We start from the raw sequence: 26,558 nt of genomic DNA on the forward strand, positions 1-26,558 counted from the left end.
AGTTATCAAGAGCCAATACATGTTTTGTTCTTGGAATACCAGCCAACTGTACAACTGTTATAAAAATGTTTATTGTTTACCAAAACCAGTGGACCTCTTAACAAATGCTGCTTGGTAACAAAGTCTTATCACAGTTTTAATAAAAAAAAAAAAAAAAAAGCTAACTATTTGTCTCATTGTCATTAGTTAGACTTTCTGCAAGGTCACTTAATCCAGACTTATTCAGTGCATTAATCAGATTCTCAGGCGTTGCATGGACTCCCTCTTGATCTTGCCAGGCAACTAGTAACTGCCTAGCTCTCATCTTCATGTCTTCGCTGTCGCACTCAATCTGTCTAATTTCCGAGTCTTTCATTTCCAAGTAGGGAGCCAGAATCTTCCATTGTTCACCCAATTTGTTGGCAAATATCTCTATTTGTTCCCCTGTTACAGGTTTGTCTCGGCGAACATCAGGACCTAGAAAACACAAGAAATGTAAATTATGTACCAAGTACGAGGACATGTACTATTCAAAGTATACAACAGAAATGGGAAGATATGGGGCCACCAAAATATTAATCCTCTTTAACAGGCTTTATTTTAAAAGTAAAACAGTTCCTTTTATATTTTTCCATGGATTGAATACTGTTCTTATGACCATTAGGAAATCATTTTTAAGTTGTTGTCAAGCAGTGCTTTAAATTCCTTACTATAAGAAACAGCTGAGATACATGGTAGGAGTTGAGAAGTAGATCAAATTAAATAACGTACCTCTCAACAAAGAACCACAATCTTTGTAAAATAGCCAAGAAAATTCAATTCTTACTTTCATTTTCCTTCAGTAAAGCATCATTATCTTCCTCATCTTCATCCTCACCTGTTTTTATTTCTTCAGAAGGAGGCTAAAATGAGTAAGGAGAATGTTTAAAAGAATGCCAACTTCTAAAGTAACTGGGGATTCATTTGTTTAGATAAGCTGATTGTGACATTCCAAGTATAGGACCCAGAACTTTACCCCTGGGGGTGTTAAAGGTGAATGTTAAATATGACAAATAGAACAGTGTTAACCTGGAGGAGTGGATGGGGAAGATCTGAAAGTTGGAAAGACTCCCCTTACTTCCCTAACCTGGGAAGAAGGGAGTCAGAGTAAAAGATGTTAAAATGATTTTCACATACCTCGCATATAGTAATAATAAGTCTAGGGAATATTAGGGTTGAGCAACTGTGTCCTTAACATTTTTTGAGTGATTTTATTAGCTTTTATGCACAGTTATTAGAACCATATTGTAGCAATACAATGAGAAAATGATTGAAAAATAAAGCCAGAGTAGTAAGGCCAAGTTGCCTACTGCTACCGTCTTTGAATATAATGCACCAACAAACAGGAAAAATGATAATCGTTTATCCAAAAGTATTACAGACTTAAATTATACATGCAGTATAAAAATTATTCAAGTTTATCAGTTTATGTACTTCCTATGAAATGTATCCTTAAGTGCATTTTTCCTCATTTTAAAACATGGGAGTTGGTGGATTTTTTCCACAACTCTATAAATTCAGCTCTGTTCAAATGATAGCAGTTTAACATTAACTAAAGGAAATTAAAAAAACAGATTTATAATACTTACTGGTAATTCCTTTGCTAGCTTTATTACCATGTTTTCAAGATATTCTGGCAAACTTTTGAACTGCTGGTTGGTTGGCTGGAAGAAGTGAGGGCTTCTCCGTGCTAACAGTCTCAGGGCTCTCCAACCATAATTTGAATTGTTCACAGCCCTATAAAAAGGTGTCGGTCATAACTTTATATAGTCATTTATTTCTATATTCCCTTCTAGTTAATGTAACTCACCATGTGAAACTCGGTAACTCTTAGATAAGTAGCTGAAGGTACCATTCTTTTCACTGATCATATTCCCAAAGAACCTGTGTGCAGGTCACTTACCATAGAAACCAACAGTCTGAAGAGAGGTCACACCAGCAAGCACATTTAAAAAGTTTGTATGCATTTTACTTAATTTAAGAAAGCCAATTAATATGTGCAGGACTGGCTAGATGTATATGCAGGACAGAAATCTAGTTATTGTAGGGGGAAAATGAATTTAACATGTTTAGTGAGTTGATATAACCCATGAACTGTTCCGTAAGGAAGCAAAGTGGTAACAGGTGGTATACAGTAAGGTGAGAAATGGAAACCTCAGGGAAATTTTAAAGACAGTGTTCCTGAAAACAGGCAAACTGCAGAAGAATCCAGATCACAATCCCCCCCTTCTCCCCCCCCCCCCCCCCCCCGCCATTTATGAGTTTTTTGCAAGTCACTTGGAAATATCCTTCCTCCCCAAGTTGTTAGAGTAGCAACCTCGTTTACTTAGAGCCTCATTACCTCTGAGGCATGCTGGCACCTACAAAACTCCTCCTAGACAGTGGGACCCTTACCAAGTTAACATCATGCTATGAGGCTTTGCGAAAATAGTTAACCTTTTCTCTGACACATTTGTTTAAATAATTTGAATCTTTCAAGCATTTCATTCTGTCAATTATACATACAAAATTATTCTCCAGAGAACCATACCATCCAGATTCTTAAACTAATCTTAGAGGGCTATCACTCTACCTAGTCTTACCTAACAATAATAAGTCAATATTCATTCAACAAATACTTGAGCTGGGCACTCAGGAGTCATGGAGATTTTAAGTTCACCCTGAACACTTGAGGCACAACACTGCAGTTCAGGGCCCCTGAGGTTACAAGTGATTTTCCTGGCTTAGCCATTTACTAGCTGAAACAAGAACAATTTTTACCTTAAGAGTTATATAAGGTAAGTGCTTAGGAAGTAACTGACATAGTAAATAAATCTGTTGCGAAGCATCATTATTGATAAATACAAGGGTTAAGACAATTTCAGGTAGTGATAAGGATGAGAAAAAAATGACAAATTCAGATGGTGATACGTACTATGAAATAAATGTTAACGGCTGCATTAGAGGAAAAGGAGAAGACTTGTTCTGGGAAAACTGCTCAGTATTTAAGATGAGAGTTTGAGAGAGCAAGCCATGGGACTGCCATGAAGGAAGTTTCAAGCAAATGAACAGCAAGAACAAAGGTCCTGAGGTGGGAGTACCTTTTGAGTTGAACAGAAACAGGGCTGGTATGGTTTGAGCAGAGAAAATAAGCAAAGAAGATGTGATTGGAGAGGTAGAAAGGTGCAAATCAGATAAAAGAGGCTTGTTAGTAAGACTTCATCTTAATTGTAATACATAGCAACAGATTTGACTTGTGAATTTCAAGATCACTGGCTAATGCGACCCTGCTAGTGGTTCTCAACCTGTGGGTCATGACCATCGGAAAACACAGATATTTACACTACGATTCATTAACAGTAGCAAAATTACAGTTATGAGGTAGCAATGAAAATAATTTTATGGTTGGGGGTCACCACAACATGAGGAACTGTATTAAAGGGTCGCAGCATTAGAAAGGTTGAGAACCACTGGGCTAATGCATGGAAAAATGACCAGAACTGGTCAGAGCATTTTTTTCGCAGTGCTAACTACAGCATGCATGGTTCAAAGTAAATCATCTTAATCCTTAGAATAACCCTGTGAAATGGGTACTATTCCTATTAATAGACAAGGAAACAAACAGAAGGGTTTAATTAGTCCTCGTAGCCTAGCAAGTTAAGTGGTAGAGTCCCAGGATTGGAACCTAAGCAGTCTGACAAGAGGGCCCTTGCCCTTAAATGAGTACCATAAGGCCTATTCAAAACCATGGAGCTGTGGTGTTACCTAGAAGATTTAGTTGAAGAACCTGAGACTGAGTCCTGAAGCTACTCCAAAATTTTAAGTTAGGCAGAGGATTGGGGAGCCAGCAATGGAGACAGAAGCAGTTAGACAAAAGGATAACAGTGGGAGCTATAGTCTGATGGCTGTCGAGAGAAGAAAATGTTATCTAACAAGGCAGAAACCAACTAGGGAATACTATTGAGGGGTAAAAAAAAAAAAAAAAGTGACCTTGATAAGAGCTGTATGACAGCCAGAGACAGCCCACCAGGAACGGGCTGAGGACAATGGGAGGTGGGGAAATGAAGGCAGCAATTATCAAGAATTGTTGGGAGACACAAGCATACCTCGCAGATACTGTGGGTTTGGTTCCAGACCACTGCAGTAGTGAGTACTGCAATGAAGTGAGTTGTAATTTTTTTTTGCTCGTAAAGGGTTTTGCCTTCAATTTGTAAAAAACCTGACATTTGTGAAGTGTAATAAAGTGAAGTGCAATAAAACGAGGTATGCCTGACTTTGATTTGAAGGGGAACAGAGAAAATAGGTGATATTTGGAGAGAGATGTAGGTTCAAGAGGGATTTTTCTTATTTTTTTGAAATAAGCTTGATTTTAAGTAATGCCTGGTAAGTTGATGGGAATGGTCATAGAAATCAGATGTGTAATAATGTGAACTTGGTACATAAACTCACCTAAGAGGAAAAGTACCACTCTATCAGCTGTCTCCCTTATTAGCATTCTAGTATGCATAAAATTCCCAAGGAAAAGTATTAGAGAAAATGAGATCATGAGAAAAAAACATTACTTACTTATATTCATTTTCAACCATGCTTTCCGGGTCTGCCTGTTCAATGGCTTCTTCAAAGAATTCCTCCAAAGTTGGCATATATTCTCTGGATGTTAAAAAATAACTAGTGAGGATTCTAACGTTACTCACACTTGACTTAGTTTGTTACTAGTCACAGAGGGCAGCCAGGGGTTTACTAGCATTTGAATTTCTCCAGCAAGCAGGAAATTTTCACATTATGTCTACACATGGATTTTTTTCCCTTTAAACCAGAATTAAACCGAAAATAATAACCAGACGTACTGAGATTTCAAGAACTTTGAGCTTCTTTTAGATTGCTGCCATGGTAGCATGGCTGTTTTTATTTTTTTAAATTTTTTATTGATTTCAGAGAGGGAGAGGGAGACAAAAACATCCATGATGAGAGAGAATCATTGATTGGCTGCCTCCTGCATGCCCCCTACTGGGGATTGAGTCCACAACTCGGGCGTGTGCCCTCGACCCCAAATTGAACCCCTGACCTTTCAGTCCGAAGGCCGACACTCTTATCTACTGAGCCAAACCAGCTAGGGCACATGGCTGGTTTTTAATTGCATCTTCTTAAATTTGTTTTCAGAAATAAAAATTTGAGACAAAGTCAAATAAGATCTAAAGATCTGATCAGAAGACATCTTTTTACTAAAATGAGAAAAATGAGTTCTCTGAAGAAAAATCAAGCCTAAAATCTAGTAACTTACTGGAATAGAACATGCTCTGTAACTGGTGAACATTACAGGCCTGTATAGTTGCTTGTGAGTTTACCATCACTCTTCTACACATCACACTAGTAAAACAGGGTTCACACTAAAATTCCAACCAGGCCATCATAACCAGAATATCATTCATAAATGTTTGAAACCATCTGCTAGTTTTGTGATGAGCACTGTAGGTTTTGCCCTATCTGCTTTAGACTTTCAATGTTCCAAATACAGCTGAGAGTGCCCATGCACCTCTCCTTAGTCTCATTTTCTCTCCCCAGAGTTAGCCATTCTTTAGAATTTGGTATTTATCATTCATGTGCTGCTTTTTCTTAAAAAAATTAAGTATATATTGTTTTGAATCTTTTCAAGTTTTCAATTAATGCAATTCAGCTTGTACCCGCCTACAACCCTGATTTATATTTTATTTGACCACTTGAATTTTCTCTATTTTTTCCTCAACTTGTTTCTTTTACATACTTAGCAAGCATGCTTTACTTGAAGTCTAGTTATTATCTCTATCTTTATCTGTAACATTCTTTAGATCTGATCACTCCTTATATTAGGGTTACTTTTCATCAAGTATGTTAGTTCCACCTTTTTAAAATACCCCCAATTAGTAATATTACTGCTTTATATAATGAATCTGATGAAACTTACTCATATTTACTAATGTCTTTGCATAGCAATCCTTACAACTTCACATTGTTTTTGGGTTCAACTTTTTTCTGATAGGTTTTTAAAGACTGCTGATGACAGATTCTCAGTTTTAATCTGAAAGTAACTTTATTTCTCTCTTGGCTAACCGACCCACTGTTTAACTTGTTATACAGAATTCAGAGTCCATGCTTTCAACACCTTGAAGTTATCATTCCACTGTCTGTGGCTTCTTTTGGTCTTCAAGTCTGCCATCGGCCTGATTTTTTGCTCCTTTGAAGGCGCTCTGGTTTTTCTCTCTGGTGACTTTATTACAATGTGTAGAGATAAGGATTTATTCTGTTTATCCCACTTAAATCTGTACCACATGAACCTGAGAATTTATGCTAATTCTTGGTTCTGAAACAAAAATTCTGTCATTATGTTCTTGATTACTGCCTCTTTCCCATTCTCTTATTTCCTCCTATTAGAAGTCTGTTGGACCTTCTCATTCTGTGGTGCTTGACTTTTTCATATTTTCTAATTCTTGATCCCTCTGTACTGCTTTCTGGGTGATTTTTTAAAATAATTCTATTTCACCTATGTCAAGCCTGCTATTTTTTACCTGCCTATTTTGTAATTTCAATGACTAGGTCATGTCATGTTTCTTTTATTTTCAATTCCTTCTTTTATATCTTTAATTATCTTAAATATACTTATTGTAAACCTTATTCTGATGTTTAACTTCTGTGGCTTGTTCTGTCTGCTGACTCTTACTCATGGCGAATGGTCTTGAATATTTTGTCAAGTCTGGATGGTGAACTTCAGATTTTTATCTACAGGGTCCTTGGCTTGGGTTGAAGATGTGACCTCCAGAAAGCCCAGAGTTCCTTTACACTGCTGGTAGGATATATTTACACTGTAGGAACGCATGGCAGCAGACTTGGGGTTATAATTTCCCGGGAATACTTTTTCCTTTTTGCCCATCACTGGCCTCGATAGTAATGGACAAGCTTTCTTGTTTCCTGCACCAGTGGCAAGTCTCTCCATCTCCCACTCCGCCCTTCTTTTACAGAAAATGGAGTGCGTCGAGGGGCTCAGCTCTGTTCAGGGGAACTCCGTTATAAATTCATGCAGGCCTAAGGCCTTACCTTCTGTCCTTTGGTGGCTGTTAAAACCCAAGTTCCCTGGTTCCCAAAAGTGGAAATCATCTGTACTGCTCCCTAGCTAGAAGCAACCACAAAATTAGGTCATACCTTGGTTTGTAGTTCCTTCTATTTTTGCGAATTCTTCTTTTCTTGTGATTTGTAAAATTATTGTGCCAAAGTCAACCACAATTTTTTGAACTCTCCTGATAGCTGACAAAAGGCCATTCTACTCTACTTAACATTTCAGAAAAGCAATACTTGATGTGAAACATTTGAAACTTGCCTTGTGTCTGATTTACAGGCTTCCATATTATCAGGGCAGAGATTCCAAAGCCTTGTTAACTCCTCACTAAAAAATACACATAAACAAATACATTTTTAATGGACACCATCCTGATATGTCTAAAGCTATAAAAATACTTAAAAGTTAAATGGAGTTTTAATTCTCTTCACTAATTTTTGGTATTTGGCAAATTTTCTATATGAGCATATATTGAATGACAATAATTACTTTTTTTTCTAAAAATATTCAAGCACAATTTAAAGCAATTTACAGTTAACTAGAAGGTAAAAGAAAGGTCTGTGGTATTATGCAACAACTAGAAATGAGCTGGATCAATGCAATTGCATTGTCTGTGATGTGGTAAAAATGTCAGCCTAGAGCCTTGGATTTTGGAAGCAGGAGACAAAATGGAAGTACTAGTATGTGCACTTGCATGAACCACATAATAGGCCTTAGAGATTGATAGGGGGTATTTTGCTTTAGTCATCATCTATGTATATACCAAACACATAAAAAACTAGACAAACACAAAAATTGGAGAGTTCTTACAGTAACATCTTCAAAATAAAAAATAACCAGTAACATTCCACGTATGAAGACAGGTTAACCTACTTTCCCATCAGAATCTTTTTGTTGGGCCCTTTCCCCAGGAAGTCCTCTGGTGCTGTTCTCTTTCGTACTGCTCTCGTCGGCTTAGTGTCTGATGTTCTGTGGTGAACAAAACATACTGGAATTACAATGGACAACAGAAATGGAAGTGTTTAATGTAAAAGAAAACATTGTTTTCTTAAAAAGATGAAAGCTTCATATTATAGAACACTCATGAGATAAAAGACCAAAATGCCACACCACAGTACAAATGGTAAGTGGGTATACAAATTTTTTTCGATAATTAATACATCAATTTGTTCTGGGAGCTTAATTTCAAGAAATTTGAGATGAAAAGTTCAAATAAAATAAATTGGAGTGGTTATATTATTATTGAGCTCAACTTATTTTTTTTAAACCCTCATCCAAGTATATTTTTTCCCATTGATTTTAGAGAAAGTGGAAGGGAGGGAAGGAGGAAGGGAGAAGGAGGGGGGGAGGGAAGGGGGGAGAGGAAGGGGGGAGAAGGAGAGAGAGCGAGATAGAAACATGGATGTGAGGAAGACACACATTGATTGGTTGCTTCCCACATGCTTCCCAACTGGGGCCAGGTATCAAACCTGCAACCCAGGTACGTGGCCTTGACCAGGAATCGAACCTGTGATCCTTAGGTCTACGGACCAACGGTCTAACCACTGAGTCATACTGGCCTGGGCTTAACGTACATTTTTTACATGAAATACATATACACATATCTCTACATAATAGAATCACATCAAATTATATTTTAATATTACTCATATTGCTTCAGTATATATTTACCTTTCTTTCACAAAACTTGGGCAGCCTTCATTTTTCCATGAGTTCCAGTTTTCTTCAGTGTTTAATATATGCTGAGAAAAACAAGTTACATTTGCATAATGGGAGCTTCTAAAATTCTATTTGGTGCTAAGAAAACTAAATATAAAACACATACCTCTACCATCTTTGAAAATCTTTCTCCATCGGGTGGGTTTTCAGATAGCAGCTGTGATTAGAAAGAATATACTAAGCTTTCAACAACTTTCTGCATCATAGGAGTGGTTTGTAGGCAGAGAACCAGGAAGTGTTTGTGGTCTTGTACCTGAGCTTAACTTTATCCTTATTTTCCTATTTGGGGCTGAAACAAAGAAAATTCTAAATTTCCATTTTGTTCAATCATGGTTTTGTTGCGTGTTGAACTTACTTGATAAACTGATTTTGTAGTATCTTCGATCCAGAGTGACTGCTCATCAGTTAAAACATAGTTTGAACTACGGAACAAAGCAATAACAGCATGCTTGAATTAACAGCAATGTACATTCAATTTTAAGGTTTATATTCTTTTTGAAAAAACACAAGACATGTAACAGATAAGTTAAGCATAATATAAAAAGTGCCAAAAATTACCAAGACAAGAACAATCACAAATGAGATAATTATATAAAAACTTCTTGCACTTCATCTTCAAGATGGTTAGAATTGAAGACATGAAAGTATAGAAGAGACTAAAACATTCAATTAATCTAATTAAATATAAACAGAGCAGTGAATGTTTCCTAAAATAATCAGTTTAATAATGTGGGGTGAAAACCTCTGAGAGATATTAACCTATTCATCAGGGGTGGGGAGCGTCTGGCCTTTGGGCCATACAAGGCCCACAAAATCATTTGGTCTGGCGCTGCCAAGGCATTAGGGATAAGTTAATTAAATGTTTGACCAAATACAGCAGCTAATTTCTAAGTTGATAGTTTTGTATGGCCTGTGAGTGATGTTATAAATATCCAAATTGGCCCTTGGCAGAAAAAGGTTCCCCAATCGTGCTCTAAATGATACACATTCAGATAGAACATGCTGCACTCCTTTAAAATGCATTCCAAATATAGTGAATAAAAACCCCAAGCCCTAGAGAAGACGGAAAGCAGACCCAAATTATTAATAGTTGTCATTAGTTCAGCTCTCACTATGTATTAGGTGCTTTATGGCCAATCAAGAAATATTAATAGACTACTACGTGCCGAGATCTGAGCACTTTACATGCATTATTCATTTAATTCTCAAAATGAGAATGTGTGCATATTAAACAGACTTTAGAGATTCAATGATTTGCCCAAGGCCATAAAGCTTGAATTCAAATCTAGGTCAAGCTCCAAAAAGCCCTTGATCTTTCTCTATGCTATACCAAATCTCTACAACAAACAGAAGGATAAGAAAGAACATTTCTGAGTGCTTGATATGTGTTATCTTAAAATTACAAGTCAGAAAGAGCTGAACTGCCGCTAGTGAGTAATGAAAGTGGAATGTGAAACCAGCAGGCAGTAAAGCCATGTTCTTTACACAACTACCCTGGTAATATAATACTTCTTTGCAAGTATTTAGACCTTTTCTCTAAAACAAATATCCTAACATGTAGTCTAATAAAAGCTCAATTATCTAAAGTTGCTGCAAAAGAAATGTTTTAGGGATGTGACAGTTATACATAAAATGAGCCCAATATATAAGAAAAATACATCAATCAACAAGTCCTCTTTGTGGTTTATAAACTACTACCCATTTATTAATTTATACTTACCTTTTAAATTTCACCTGTCCCTTGAGATATTGGAATAAAATGAGATACTGCAGTAGGATGTGTCGGCGAAAGTTACTGTCACTCAGTTGTAAATCCATCAACTACTCGAAAAACAAGCATATACACAAAACACATTGAATTAAAATTTTGCCTAAAGGTACAGGTTATGTTGTTACAGAAACGAAAGATTTCAATTCAAGTAACATTTGCTGAAGGCATTACTGCACAAGCTCCAGGACAGAGAGGCAAAAGCTTCCTTTAGATTTCTATCAATTTATGTCATGAAATATTTGTGTTGGTGGATAGCAATGTTATATTTGTGGTCCTGAAGTCAGAATAAAGGCAGAAATATAAAAAAGCAAAAGGCTGCCACTTTCCCACATATAAAGACATAATGGTAAAAGAGCCCGGCTGGAGTGGCTCAGCTGGTTGAGTGTCCTGTGCATCGAAAGGTTGCTGGTTCGAGTCCCAGTCAGGGCACATGCATTTATTATAAAATAAGTCTATAAAACAGACAATGCAGAACAAACTCTTTCATCATAGAAGCCAAATTAGTCTTGTACAAGGAAGAAATAGGACTCTAAAACTAACATTTATCAGCTTTAACCAAAGAAAGAAAAATTTCTATTGAACTTAAGAAGTATATCAATTAAATAGAAAAAAAACATTTTTATTATGCTTAGTGAAAAAGTTGTACCTTTTCACTTGTTAAAAATTTTGCAAAATATACATGTTCTCCTCCTGTTTTTAATTCTTCCATCTTTTTTCTTGAGGCCTGAGTATCATCTAATTTGTAACTCTTGAAAACAGCCAGGACTTCTTCTGAGTACTGCAAATAAAAATATCAACTAGTTATACTTGCCATTGTTGCCCAATAATTTGTTTAATGCTTTTCTGTATCAGAATATCTAGAATTTATTCCCAGTTACCATATATGCATGTTATAAGGCAAATTAAGAAAATTATGATAGCAAAACGAGGGTAAAACTATTTTGTAGGAAATTTATGGTACTGTAAAAGTAGGAATAAACTCTCTCCTCTCGATGGAATGTAATTTCTTATGCCGTGTGTGTAAGGGGTAAGCAGAGAAAGGAATGCTTTGAGAGTATATAGAAATTTGCCAGTGAAATTAGCTATTTAGCCAAAAGCTACGGAAACTCTTAACCATTTCTGTGCTAAAGACTGTGACAAAATGAAACAATGATGTCACACCCTATCCAGTTGAGGGGCAATAAAATATTGGACTTTTGGTAATCTGGGATTGGCGACTCACCTTGAGAAAAGTTTTCCATGAAATTTTCTCATAGCATTGCACAGGGTTTCTGAAGTAATCCTGAAGTGACCAGAATTTTCGATACAAGTTGTAATCAATTGGAATGGAGCTAATAAAAGAAATGATATATTAAATAATTTAAGTTCTCTTAAAAATATCTAAATGCTTTTAACTTTTCTTGGATCCCAAATGCTTTTAAGAAGTTGGTGAAAATTACAGTCTGTCTCCCCAGAAAAGTGCCCATTAGTAATACTTACAAACTTTTATAAATAATTTCAAGTGAAATTAATAAATAGACCCACCCCCCTTTATATATAGTGATGGAGCCCTTGAATTTTGATTGGATGTAAGATTATGTTACTAGTACAAATCTAGTGTCAATACATACTTATAAATTTTAGGTTTATAAGCAATCATTATACTATAGCATGTTTTAACTTTAATGTTAAAACAAACATTTCAGACTTTTTAAATCCATGAAATTAATGTTTTTTAACAAAATCCTCTACATCACTTAAAACAGCCAATGAAGCCTTTTAGTATAATCCATATGTAAAAACTGCTTGAGATATTAAATAATGTATATCCCAAATATCTACAAAAATGTTCAATATTATTGCTATAAAATTAATTTTGTCTGTAATCACAATTGTGTACTTCATTCTTTCTAAACAAACCTTAATAAGTTGAACCAATGGATTATAGTTAGCTTTTCTCTAAACTTCATGCCCATACAAATATTCTAAATAAGACTGCAATTTAATATGGGAAACAGAAAGTAGGTTTGGTGATCCACATAGTCCCATGATCTTAAGAGTCCTGCCATCTCTATTCTGCCCAATGACAGGAAGTTAACCTCCCATTCTTCATCTTCAGGATGGATATATTGAAAATTACCTTTTCTGATGATTAGGGAGTATCAGAGACATATAATGCTTTTGAAAGGATTATAGTAAAATAAAGTGAGCATAATTTTTAACATGTACTAAAAAGTTTTTTTGGAAGGGGGAACTAATGTTTAGAAGACTGAAAAATGCCTTAGTTTCTTTGTAAATAAAATAAGAAAGAGTAAAAAAGTATAAGATAACTTGCTTGTGTAAAATTTAGTTTAAGAAGTCTGAAGCCCTAACCAGTTTGGCTCAGTGGATAGAGCGTTGGCCTGCGGACTGAAGGGTCCCAGGTTCGATTCCGGTCAAGGGCATGTACCTTGGTTGCAGGCACAACCGCAGTAGGGGGTGTACAGGAGGCGGCTGATCAATGTTTCTCTCTCATCGATGTTAAATAATCAGGCTCAATATCCACAGGCATTGAGTCCACAAAGCTGAATGGAAGGGACAAGGGGAAGAGTATCTAGGTTGCTTGTGCTTGGTCTTTTACATGTTAGGAACAATGAGCCGTCTGCGCACACAATTTAGAAACCATTGGATACAGCCCATTAGTAATTGGAATTAATAATTTTAAGTAATTTACATGAAAGTTACAAATAAATCTTTAAGCATGATTTCCTTCATCTTTATCTACATTCTCTCTCTAGAACTTGTTAAGTAAGGTATTAACTTTGTAAATCAAGAAATCTGGACTAAAAACTCACCAAGTTGTTGGAGCTTCATCATCACCCATTTCACCTTCTTCTACATCCATTCCTTCTTCTCTATCTTCAGTGTGCTAAGTTAAAAACAAACAAACAACAGTACAGCCTGTCATGAAGCAATTGTCAGGCAGAAGGTAAATCCTGGAATGTTATTCACACAATGCTAGAAAATCATTAGTAGAAAAGTCTAGTCATAGTAACTACCTAGACCTACAATTAATCCTTAAGGCAATGTGTATTTTACATAAGGATCTGAGAACTAAAGACTCGTATGACAATGATATAGGACAGCCATGAAGACAACGTGAAGTTTTAAACCAGTATTTCTCCAAACATAGTTAAGTAGATTCTCTCTGGGAATAAGGAATGTAAGGCAAAATACCTTTTGGAAATATATACAACGACCTTTTAGAGAATTGAGAAAATCATTAGTATATTAAGGACTCTAAGAACTGTAGAAAATAAAGTAAATTTAAGTAGTTTTTAATCTCCAACTTCAATTTGATTATGGAAATCCACCCTGATTCCTACACAGAACACTTATTAATCTGGGAACATGATAGGATTGCTGGGTGTCCAGCTCTATATTGAAAAATTCAAAGTAAGTTCATATGGAATAGTCCAAGAAGTACCTAAAAGATATATAAAGGTGAAGGACAAGATTTTGAAAAAACCTTAAGCAAAGCCAACATCACTTCCAAATTGATAATGATTTTACACTTTAAGTAATAAATTACATAGTCATTAATGTACAGTGAGATATTAGTTTTATCTAATTAATAATTTTTAAAACTTTTAACTGGCTTCTAAATGAATAGTAGGTGCTGAATGTCCAGGAATTTCCCAACTCTGGACTGTCTTCTGGATGTATCATAATTTTAAAAAATCAGCGGGCAAACAATAGATTATTTAACAAATGGTTCTGAGATAACTGGCTCATTATTTGGAAAAAAATAAAATAACTCTATTTATTTTAAACTCTAATATGTCTGCTGGGTTAAAAGGAAACAAAACCTTAAATGCACCAGAAGAAAACAAAGGGGCTGAATCTTATGGAGGAGAAGCCTTAAGCATGACACAAGGCCAGAAATAATAAAACGAAGACCAACATATGTTAATATTATAACCAAATAAAAAAGTTTATACAGCAAAGACTCCATAAAGTTACAAGTAAAAGTATAAACTGAGAAAAATTATATCAACATATGGTAGGCAATGAATTAATATTCTATATAAAATATTCTATATAATGAGTTTCTACACATCAATAAGAAAAAGACATTTCACAGTAAACTGGGCAAATGGCAAAAATAGGCAATTCTCTTCCTCAAGGCTTCAAACCAGCACAGAAGTAAATTCCCATCAACAAAAAGTAAGTTCCTCAACTTCATTAATAACCAAGGAAGTAAGTAAAAATAAAGACAACTTACTTTTTAAGTACACAACAATTAAGCAAAGATTTTAAAAGTTGGTAATTCCCAGGATTGCTGTGAGATTGTGCGAAAATGGGCAGGAATTCTCTATGTGCCACTGGTGATAATATCAATGATTATAACCTCTTTGAGTAAGTAACTGGGCAACAGCCATCAAAATCTGATATTTGTATTATTTTGACATAGCAATTTTACTTATTAAACTTTATCTTACAGATACACCTGTATAATATAGCAATATTATTCACTATAATGCTGTTAACAATTTTTCACTTTTAGACATTATCTAAATGCCACTGTCAGGATTGTTATACATCAAAAGATTTATCAAGAGCCATGAACACTGACATACATCTAAACATACTGATGCAAAAATGCATCCATTTCTTTTACTGCTTGAAAAGAAGAAAGTGAATTTGAACAGTATGACTTCATTTTTGGAATAAAACTACATTTATACAAAAAGTCTTAGGAGGCTAGACAGAGAATGTTAAGAGTGGTTATCTTTTGGGCCTTGGATTATGGGGTAGCTATACTATTTTAAATATTTCTATTTTGTTTGCATTTTTAAAAGAGAATACATATTATTTCTATAAATTGGAAATAAAGATTTTAAATTTTTGATGACTTTGAAGACCCATTCATAAGTTACTTCAATAACAAACATAAACATGTTCTGTTAGATTTCGTATCAGCCTCACCTTCTGACCCAAAGTGCTTTCCTGCTCATTGGTATTGAAAACAGTGACATTTTCCAGATTAAACTGACTCTGCAAGTTAAGACCTATTAAGAAAAAAAAAAAGATTTCAAAGCAAATCCACCGAACACCTAAACTTGTAAGAATATAAGTTTGTTGTCATATAACTAAAACATATACAATAATAAATCCATAATTAAGGAAAAGATCAAGTTAGAAACAACACCACACTTGTATGTTCAAATTGTTCTAAAATTCATTTCTTAAAGATGCCTTTAGAGCACACAGAATTCTACATATAATATAGTTGATCCTTAATATTCATGAATAATTTAATATAATGCAGTATGTAGCAATTTATAGTTTTGTTGACTCATAGATAAAAAATTGTATTAATCAAAAAGTGAGAGTGTATCACAGTATTTATGGGAAATATATTGTAGTTAATGAGCCAGGTTTCTGTCAGAGAAAGAAGTTATACATAAGCAGGTCTACTGGTGGCAGATAAACTCTGAATATTAGTATAATCTCATGGTTTTTGCTGTGGGTTATTTAAAAAATACACAGAGAGACAGTGTGATTCTGTGATTTATAAGAAATATATCTGGTTTTCATCCTCGTTCCTGGCTCACAGCTCCCAAACTGCTTGGAATTTCCCAATTGATAAAAGCAACAACGGAGTCTCTTGTTATGTTAGAACCATTTCTTATTATCATGACAGATTGTAATCCATTAAAAACTGGAAAAGACTTTCCTGCAAAGCATGTTTAATGTAAAAAAGCTTACCTGATTTCTCAGATAAAGGGAAAAGCCTGGCCAAAAAGAGTTGAATTCTTCCACAGAAAACTGTGTTCTGGGATTTTGATAATCTTCTTAAGAGATCTAATAATATATGGAAATAAAGGTTACACAAAAGAGATCATTCTTCTTTAACATTCATACCAAAGTTTTTAATCAGTTTGTTAAGAGTATTTTCCTAAAGCAGCAGTTGTCAAGATGAGGTTAGAAACTGTCACAAAAATGCTAAGTAGCTCTGGCTGGTTTGGCTCAGTGGATAGAGCGTCGGCCTGTGGACTGAAGGGTCCCAGGTTCAATTCTGGTCAAGGGCATGTACCATGTACTGCACCCCCAGTAGGGGGTGTGTAGGAGGCGGCTGATCGATGTTTCTAGCTCTCTATCCCTCTCCCTTCCTCTCTATAAAAAATCAATAAAAATTAAAAAATGCACTAAGTAATCCTAATAAAGAGGGGATATGCTAATTGACCCTCACACCATCGCAAAGATGGCGGTGTCGGCCTCCGAAAACCCCTAGTCCCCTCAGCCCCCCAGCTGCCCAGGTCCAGCCCGAGGTGCAGGCAAGCCTCGGATGGCAGTTGCCCAGCCGCCCATGGCTGGCCGAGGCTCAGGTAACCAGGGCCGGCTGAGGGTTGCACTGCTGGCAGTGGCAGCAGTAGAGTTGTGATGGGGGCGTCGCCTTCCCCTGATCGCCAAGTTGCCGCCCGCCCCTGAGGGCTCCTGGACTGTGAGAGGGGGCAGGCCGGGCTGAGGGACCCTCCCTCCAGTGCATGAATTTTCATGTACTGGGCCTCTAGTTAGAAATAAAGTAAGTTTAACATGGGCAAGATAAGTTTGACCATTTTTTGTTGTTGTTTTCATTAAGTTTCAATACAGAACAAAAACAATTTAATTTAAAGTCATTGATCAGTTTTAATAAATCAGACTTATTTAAAAATGAAGATGCTAGTCTATTTAACAAATTTTATTCCTTGTGGTTAATTGAACCACCTGCTTTTCTGGCCATATTTACATTTTAAAAACAATAATTTACCACTGAATTACCTACCATTGCACATACGTAGTAAATAATTTTTCCCAGCAGAATAGAATGTATTCTGAAATTAAGACAGAAATAATTACTATAGTTCAGAAGTTGCTGCACATCCTTCAGTAAGTTACAGGAAGTAAAATATTAAAGAATATTAACATGCACTGAGAATCTACTATGCCACTTTTACTTTTTCTAAGCAAACGACATTTTCTATAAAATAAAAATATTTTCTTATAAAACATGATACCAAAAAATGGCTTTAAACATGTGAAAGTGTACATTTTCTAGTTGTTATTACTAAGTGCTTCAACTTCTTCTCCACAAATGACTCTTCCTTGTCTCTCCCAAGAGAGCAGAATACATAATTCTTTCATAGGGACAAACTTTTTAGCAATTAGCAATATTAGAAATACAAGCAACAAAATCTACCCTCACAATTTTGCATCAATAGTAAGATAATGTTAGTAGAAAAAGAACCTAAGGCACTTACTGATTTCCAAGTAGCAACATTTTTTTCCACAAAAGTGAATATTGTGTCACACTGATCCAAAGGAAGACAATCCAAAACATCTCCCAACAATACAAAAGGTGTAGATGCGGTGCAAATACCTTTATGCCAAATTGAAGGAAAAAAAGTTTAAAATACTGTCGAGTAAAACAGCACATAAAATCACTCAGAAGAATATCTTAAGGTACACTTTGTCAATCCTAAAAAGTCTTTAACAGACAAGAAATGAGAGGAACCTAAAAGTTCCCAAATGGAACAAACTTAAGTTTTAGTATGTGCACTCAATGATGATGATGATTATTCTTGATAAGATGTCTAGAGCATTTACGACATGTCAGGCGCACTAACACATTTAACCCTACTAGGTAGATAATATTCTGTCCAGTTACAGAATGGGGAAATTGAGACACAGAGAAGTTAAATAACGTGCCCAAGGTCATAGAGCCAGTAAGTGGTAGAGCTGGGATACGAACCCAGGCAGTCTGGCTTCCTAGTCTGTTTTCTTCACCACTAAGCTATTCAAAAGAATATAATGCAGCCAATTAAAAATGGTGGTTATGATCACTATTACCTGGAATAATGTTAAGTGAAAAAGGCAGGATTCAAAACTGTATGTATATTATGGTTACGACAATAAAAATTTTAAAAGACTAGCAAAACTAAAACCATATACCAAATGAACGGTAGTATTTATTTATTTATTTTATTGATTTGTTTTTTTTTACAGAGAGGAAGGGAGAGGGATAGAGAGCTAGAAACATCGATGAGAGAGAAACATCAATCAGCTGCCTCCTGCACACCTCCTACTGGGGATGTGCCCACAACCAAGGTACATGCCCTTGACCGGAATCGAGCCTAGGACCTTTCAGTCTGCAGGCCGACGCTCTATCCACTGAGCCAAACCAGTTAGGACTGAATGGCAGTTTTTAATGTAGAGGAATTGTGACTAGTATTTTCACTTTTTTCTCATTTCTAACTGTTCTGCAATGTTGCTAAATTGTCTGAGACTTGAAAAGATTATTTTTAAAAAGATAAGGTTTGATATTGATTTCAATTATTATTGAACATTTAAAATAATAGTATTGTTTTAGGGGACAGAACAGTAAAGTTGTTTATTTCTAAATTCAACATTTTTAAAGTAAAGCAATAAATAAAATATTTTAAGAAAAGGTCATTTAGTCCAGCTAAAAATACTTTTATTTCTCTGCTAATTCTGCCTTCTATTTTAAGGTAATATAATTACTAACATTTGTTCAGTGTTTAAGAGAGTAGCCACCTACGCATGGCATGTAAAATAAATAAAATAAAAATAAATAAAATAAATATTACTGTAAGCCCAACACATTGCATTAATAAAGTATATTCAGAAAAAGGAGGCAATACGTCCAGCTCTGCAATTAGCAATACCAATTAGCATTGGTAAGATCACATATGGAATGTGATGTGAGGGATACTGCCTAGTCAGTGGATGGCATGAGGCAGCAGATTTCAACTCAATACAAGGGAAATCTGATAATTGAAACTACCTAACAGAAATAAAATTCTTAGCTCTATCAATGAGTGTAGAAACTGAATAATCACCTGCCAAGGATGTGATAGAGGGAAGGCAGGAAGCCAGAGATGAGACTGGACTAGATGACCTCTCAAGTCCCTTAACACTTAGATTCTGTTATACTATATGTATGCCCTGTACATCCAAGAGATTTGAAAGGCATACTCCCTGCCCTTAGCTGCAGTATACACTGAGGGGCCAGATTATTATGATCTCTGAACGCATAATAATCTGGCCACTCAGTGTATATCCTATATAATAAAAGGCTAATACGCAAATTGTCCTCTCGACCAGGAGTTCGACCAGCAGGCAGGCCGGCCAACTGCTCATGTCCCCTCCCCCTTGCCAGGCTGGCCGGACCCCACCCATGCACGAATTCATGCACCGGGCCTCTAATACACACACACACACACACACACACACACAGAGTGGCCAGATTATTATGCGTTCAGAGATCATAATAATCTGGCCACTCAGTGTAGTTTGGCATAAGTTAACTCACATTTGATAACTATAGAACTTAGATTCCTGTAAAAGATTCTGATTCAGTAAAACTCAATTTAAAATAAAGACCTCTGGTTATTCTTATGAGGTGGGTTATATACAACCTGTGTCCCAGCCTCTACATGGGCCTCTTGGTTTCACTTTAACCTTGGCCACAGACAGATACCCTCTTCTTAGTTCCTAAACAACTTGCTATGTTTATACTTCCATGATTTTGTTTACAATGCTTTTTCTGCCTAAATAGTCCTCCTCCTATCATGTGATAAATTCTTAATCTTTCAAAATAGAGAGTACATAGTGTATTGTAAAGAAAAAACAAAAAACCTTATACCTTTGAGCAGTTCACCTCATCTGTTTCTGAAGTACACTGTACATAAATTATAGCACTTATTATATCCTGTTAATCTTCATGTGTACTATGAGCTTTCTAAGGGTAGGCATTTTTGCATATATTAACAAAAGTGTCTGACACTGACCAGAAGCTCAATAAATATTTGCTGAGTTGAATTTAACAAACTAGTTATGGGCAATTTGAAAATGTGTCACATATATAAACAATACTATATTCTCTTTCAAGGAGGAATTTTCCCCATCAAAATAAAATAAAAATAGCATTTATTTACAGTTTAACTAAAATCATAAGTCCTCACTTTTCTCAAATAAAGTAAAAGTTCTAAATATAGACTTTGCACAACTTCAAGTGTTAAAAGCATTGCTAGTCTACAAGAGTAACATATCAATGTAGTCAATGTAATCAATGAACTAAGCAGATGCTGCTAACTGTCAGGAGCTAGGCAAGGAACACTCCATTTTAGAACTCATTTAAGTATGCTGAATGAATAAGTGAATAAATAAGCATTTTATATAAAAGTTTAATATGAAAAGTCAAGAATTTAAGAATTATGATGAGTTCACAAAATAGCTTGCTACTACACTAGATAACTTTACCATGTATATTCCAGTTTTTGTAGGAATAAGTATCAAAATAATAATGTGACTAATGTTTTACACATTAAAAGGCATTTCACATAAATTACCTAAATTAATCAAAGGAAAATTTTAGCCAGATCAGTTAAAGAGTGCCAATCAACTATTTTTCCATTGCTTCTTTCTGCAAATAGTTAACGAGCCCCTAAGTATTAGGCACTGTGTACTTACTATGCCTTTTTAAAAAATCTCTTGAAACTACCTCCCCTCCTACTGTTCCATTTTGAGAGTCTCCTATCTAGTTTTCCCTGCCAGCTGACTCTCCCAACCCAACTCTTCTTCCATAGCTCCTTTTAGCCTGGTATACAAAGCACTTTACAGAAGACACTAACTTATCCTTCCTGTGTCTCTCCTTACCATGTTCCTCATCCTCTCACTCCTCTGCTGCAGTTCTTTAGCCATGATGAATTGGGCCTTTACATATAACTATTCTCATCTGTTTCTGCCTGACAAATTCATCATTCCTCACTTCCTAACTCTGTGACAGTTCCGTTCTAAGACCTTCCTGATTCCTTTAGACACTGAAGTTTGAGTATTTCAACCAGATTTCATTCCTACTTCAACTGCAGTAATTACACCACAGTAAGACATTTACACTGTTTCCTCCATTAGCCACTGGATCTCCAAGTCCTAGCTTAGTACCAGACACATAGTAGATGCTCAGAAAATACCATATTTTTCCGTATATAAGATGCCCCCATGTATAAGACACCCCCTAGTTTTCCAATCCAAAATTAAGAAATCAGTTATTTTAAACATTTTGCTGGTTTTCCTGTTGAGGCCTTCTTTTTTGGCATCCTAAGGAGTTGTTCTTCCTGTTTTCCCCACTGTCTGATCATACATTCAGTGGGAGGCAGTCCAAACTGTCTGTCTGCAGCTCTATTTCCATGCTCTTTTGCACAGCTGATTACATTTAGTTTGAATTTTTCAGAGTAAGACAATTGCTTACAGGTATTTATCTTTTTTTTGACATCTTTATGGGCTCAGAACACAGTCCCTGTTGCATCTGTGCACTCTTCACCTCCACCTTCGATTACAGCATTAGCTGATGTTGGTAACAATAAGGCTCGTTATTGGAGGAAGTCTGTTAGACAAGGTATGGGCAGCAACACACCCATGCGGCTCCCTCTTCAGCTGACTCCCATGTATAAGACACCCCTCGATTTTCAGTCTAATGATTTTAGAAAAAAATAGCACCTTATACACGGAAAAATACAGTATTTAACGAGTGAATGAAACAACTGGAGAACAAAGAAAGTACTAAAACGTGTGCTACATACTAGAGATGAAAAAGGTGAGCTACTTTCATTGGTAACTTCTTGGTAAAGGTGGTAAGCAGAACTTGAAAATGAACAAAATCAGATAGATGGAGAGGTATGGGAAGAATATGTTTGTTTTTAATCCTCACCAGGGGATATGTTTATTGATTTTAGGGAGAGAGAGAGAGAGGGAGGGAGGGAGAGAGGGAGGGAGGGAGAGACAGAGAGACAGAGACAGACATCAATGTGAGAGAAAGAAACATCGATCAGTTGCCTTCCATATGTCCCTGACCGACTGGGGATCAAACCTGCAACCTAGGTATGTGCTCTGACCGGGAATCAAACCTGAAATCTTTTGGCATGTGGGATGATGCTCCAACCAACTGAATAACCTGTGCAGGGCTGAGAATAAGTTTTAAAAAAAGCATATAGTGTCCCATATTACTTAAAAAATAAAATCCATACTTACCTTCAGTTACTCCCCCAATAGCAAGAGAAATAATAGCTAAAACATTTTCACACGATGAGTGATTTATCTACCAACAGAGGAGAAAACCATTTAATTTAGGAGCCAGAGTTCAGACTAATTTGATAACAATAAAAACATACCCTGACATTAAACTGATTATCATAAATATGGGATAAAGCTATTTCTCATAGAAGATAAAATTATTTTAAGATGAAAATACAAAAAATGGGTAGTAAGAGAGTTACCAATCATAGAAGTATATTAAGTAAATAATAAATAGGCAATTCACTTAAAATCCAGTGGTTGTACAAATTGGTTTCATTAGCATGATTAAGCCTGTAAGCTAATCAAGCACAGAAGTGCTGATGCCATAACCCAATCAAAGGCAAAGGCAGGGCCAGAGGAATGAATTGTACTGGCGCATCAATATGTCTGAGGGAAGGTTTTAATAGAAGGGAAGTAGTACTTAGGTTCGATCAAGTCCAGCATTTATTGTGTGTTCGTTAACTGTCACTTTACACAACTTTAAAAGAATGTCATTTGCCTTCTTACAAATGAAACTGAGGCCCAGAAAAGCAAAGTTAGGTGCCTGGTACCTCACAAAAGGTAAATGGGTAAGTCTGAAGAAGAGGAAAGAGTGAATTTTGATGCAGAAAGGGACACTATTATTGCCACAAGAAAAAGATCTACCTTCTTGGGACCTAACCTTCACTTAACCAAGAATAAACTTTTGAAACTTTTTCTTTCATTATTCACTAATGTTAAATAAATTCAGATTTTTCATATTTAGAGTAAATTTATCCACTGAAGTTAGACAAGCGCTAGTTATTCTTTTATGTTGATGAGAAGGATGAGAGCATGGAACCCCAGTTCCCATGCTGAACATCCTCGGACTGGACTTTTTGTGCAACTACAGAATGTGTCACACTGTCCATACAGCAAAATGAGAGGGCCCAACTTCAAATTCCAGTTCTTGCTCAGGAAGACCTAGTATCAACTTCTCTCATACTATTCACCTGAAGGCTCTCTTCATTTATTAAACCAAACCCTTAAACTGCACCTGTGCTGCCAAAAGCCTTAATTATTAAATTACTCCTATACTATTATCAAGGCAGCTTTCACAAAGTAGTAAGCTCACTCTAGAAAAAGCAATCATATTTAAATATTCATTCTAAGAATAAAAACAATTTTTAAATGACCTAATTTATTACTTTGCCAGTAAAATCTTAATAAATAAAATTATACTTACAATTTCTTCTTCTAGAATACCTCTGAAAGCTTGATCAAGGGTACATTTTTTTTCATTTTCGCTATTAAAAACAAAAGATACCTGCAGTTTTAAAACATCTCAGGGTAAGTATAAAGATTTAGGCAACATATTTTAGGGATATCAATGCTTTACCTTCCAGGTAACTGGCTGAAGGTATTCAACAATGGCTTGATATTTTTGTTGTTCAGGGCTTCTCTGGTAGACTTCTAGAAAATAAAAATAGCAAGTAAGTGAAAAGATTTTTGCTTATTATTTACTGAAAAACATGTCATTCATTAATAATATGTCTAACTAAAAAATGTTTGTAACTGGGAAATTACCCATCAGTCATTCTATCAGTAACTTTTATTCAAATGCCACTTTTGATTGACTCTCATTACTTTAAACCTGGCAAGAGCTTTCTAGATTGATTTTCTCATTCCAGTTTTTCCTTCCTCTCATCTCTTTAAATACTACATTCCTGAGAATATTCTGTTTATTTTTAAAGTCTCCAATGGCTCCTATTGACAGATTTTGGTTTTGAAGTTTTATATCTCCTCTCAAGGTCCTAAGATACCCCATTTCATCTATCCAGTCTTACTTCCCACTCCTCCTAACAGTCTCCACTAAGGTCTAGCCATTTCCCCCATAGTTTTCTATCAAGCTCACTCTAGTGTATTCATGCATTCATGTTGTTTTTCCCACCTGTTCAAGCAAATTCTACCCATTCTTCAGGACCCATCTCAAGTCGTCATCTCTAGGACTCTCACTACAGTAAACACTGCATACATACCTGCTGATTGTCTTAAAGTAGTCATACTTTAAAGGCAAAAATATTGCCAAGTCATTCCTTCTGTGAAAATTCACATACCCTTAAGAAATCATCATATTAACCGCACAGGAACTAGATTTATACTGGAAATGTCCATTCCTGACTCTGCCAAGAACAGGCTGTCATCTTGAGCAAATCCCTTAATGGTTCATTTTCCTCACCAGTTAAATGAGGGTTGTTCTATCCTTATTACCTCCAGCACAGTGGCATCACCTGGGAATTTGTTAGAAAGGCAAAAGTTCACACCCCATTAAAAACCTACTGAATCAGAATTTACATTTAGCAATATCTCTAGGTGATCCCACCACACGCTGAGGCTGAAGAAGCACTATCCTAGACGGTCTCCAATTAAGTGGTCCTTTCCAGGGCTAATATGATGATCTTGGATATGCCTAACAATTACTCTTAGCAGAATTTCAAAGCACCAGAGATGAGAGCAAAAGGCAGGGAAAGGAAATATTCCTGGTGACATAAACAAGATACTAACTCTGGTAAAAAGAAACAAACCCCATACTGCATGGTAAAGAAGTAATAAGAACCTGCACACAAGAAAAATTCTTACTACAAAAACATCAATTTCCTTTCATAGAATGTTCATTCTGGCACCACTGTAAATACATAGGCATTGTTAAATATCTACGTAGTTAAATCATGACTTGAAACATTGGCGCAGATGCTAAAGACAAATTCAGTCAAACAGGATTTTTCATGCTGGGGATGTATGAACAACATAAAGAGCACTGGGGTTTGAAGCCAGGAAAAAAAACAACAAAAACACTTTAGTAAATCACTTCCCTTTTGGGGGTGGAGGTTTGTCTCAGTTTCTACCTCAGCTACGAGGGATAATAAAAGTGAGTCTACTTAACAGTGTTAAGAGAGTTACATAAGCTCACATAAGGTGTTTCTCAAATGCTAAAACTACTCTTCCCCAACCTCTGGCCACGCTCTCCAAGCTGATCCGTTTGCCCTTTCCCACTTAGAATCTCGACTTAACCGATCTCTTAGGAGTGAGATGCGGAGGGTTAAGGTGTGCTGCATTAGCGGCCCAAACACCTGGCAATCGGGAGGCGGGGCGGGAGCCGGCTTTCTGGGTTAAAACAGCGTCGGCCCTCCCCTTGCAGCAGCTCCCTCCCCGTTCCGGAGACACACGGCCGGCTGAGCGGGCGCTGCAGCGGCGCTGGACCGTACGGGTCTCAGTCTGCAGAGGAGCCCTTCACGCTGGGCGCCCAGAACCCGGGGGTCCTGGATCCGGCCGGCGGAGGTGGCGGAAGCGGGCAGCAAAGGTGGGGAAGACGCAGGTAAGCCGCTTTCTCCCCTTCCCAGCCCCCGACGGGGTCGAAAGCCTACACTGCGGCGTACACCCCTTTACCCCAGGGCAAAATCCCAATCATTTCAGGGAGAGGAGGGCAAAGAGTAGCGCCGGGCCCAGCTCCCACCCTCCTGCCTCCTGCTCACCGTGAACCGCGTCCGCGCTTCGGGTAAACTGAAGAGTGGCGGCGTCGGAGACATCTTCTCGGCTGCGCGCGCCCGCCGCCACCGCGCTGCGGCGCAGGCAGATGACGTCAAGGCGGGAGCAGCGAGACGAGCGGCTCCGTGTGCGGCTAGAGCGGCCCGCGAGCCGAGGGGCGGGGCGGCTGGCCGTGGGGAGCTTCTGTGGGGACCGAGTTCAGGTGGGCGTTGGGAGACGGAGTCAGCCGCTCAATGCCAAGTCCGGGTTTGGGGGGGGCGAGGGGTGGAGTAGCCCTGGGGTGACGGCGTGTGGGCGGCTGGCGCCCTGTAAGCCCTGCGCAGCCGGGCGGGGAATAGGCCGAGGCGCGCACCGTGGCGGCTTTTCCGGTTTGGGGAAGCCGGG

General features: G+C 36.9%; 1 protein-coding gene across 1 annotated transcript; it reads right to left on the bottom strand.

Annotated features, from left to right (window-relative positions):
• Positions 1–49: 49 nt before the first annotated feature.
• THOC1 (THO complex subunit 1) lies at positions 50–26,244 on the bottom strand. The gene is made up of 21 exons (XM_008160156.3): positions 26,162–26,244; positions 24,028–24,101; positions 23,875–23,935; positions 22,626–22,692; positions 17,837–17,955; positions 17,362–17,410; positions 16,305–16,400; positions 15,522–15,604; positions 13,388–13,461; positions 11,797–11,905; positions 11,221–11,352; positions 10,524–10,624; positions 9,159–9,225; positions 8,910–8,960; positions 8,756–8,826; positions 7,958–8,053; positions 7,346–7,411; positions 4,564–4,647; positions 1,608–1,755; positions 806–881; positions 50–456 (listed from the first exon to the last, which is right to left on the bottom strand). Exons 1-21 carry the CDS (start codon positions 26,213–26,215, stop codon positions 161–163), a joined length of 1,974 nt encoding a protein of 657 aa, XP_008158378.2. The 5' UTR covers positions 26,216–26,244; the 3' UTR covers positions 50–160.
• Positions 26,245–26,558: the final 314 nt, after the last annotated feature.

The sequence above is a fragment of the Eptesicus fuscus genome, chromosome 12 (assembly GCF_027574615.1).
Source record: "Eptesicus fuscus isolate TK198812 chromosome 12, DD_ASM_mEF_20220401, whole genome shotgun sequence".
Lineage (NCBI taxonomy): Eukaryota > Metazoa > Chordata > Mammalia > Chiroptera > Vespertilionidae > Eptesicus > Eptesicus fuscus.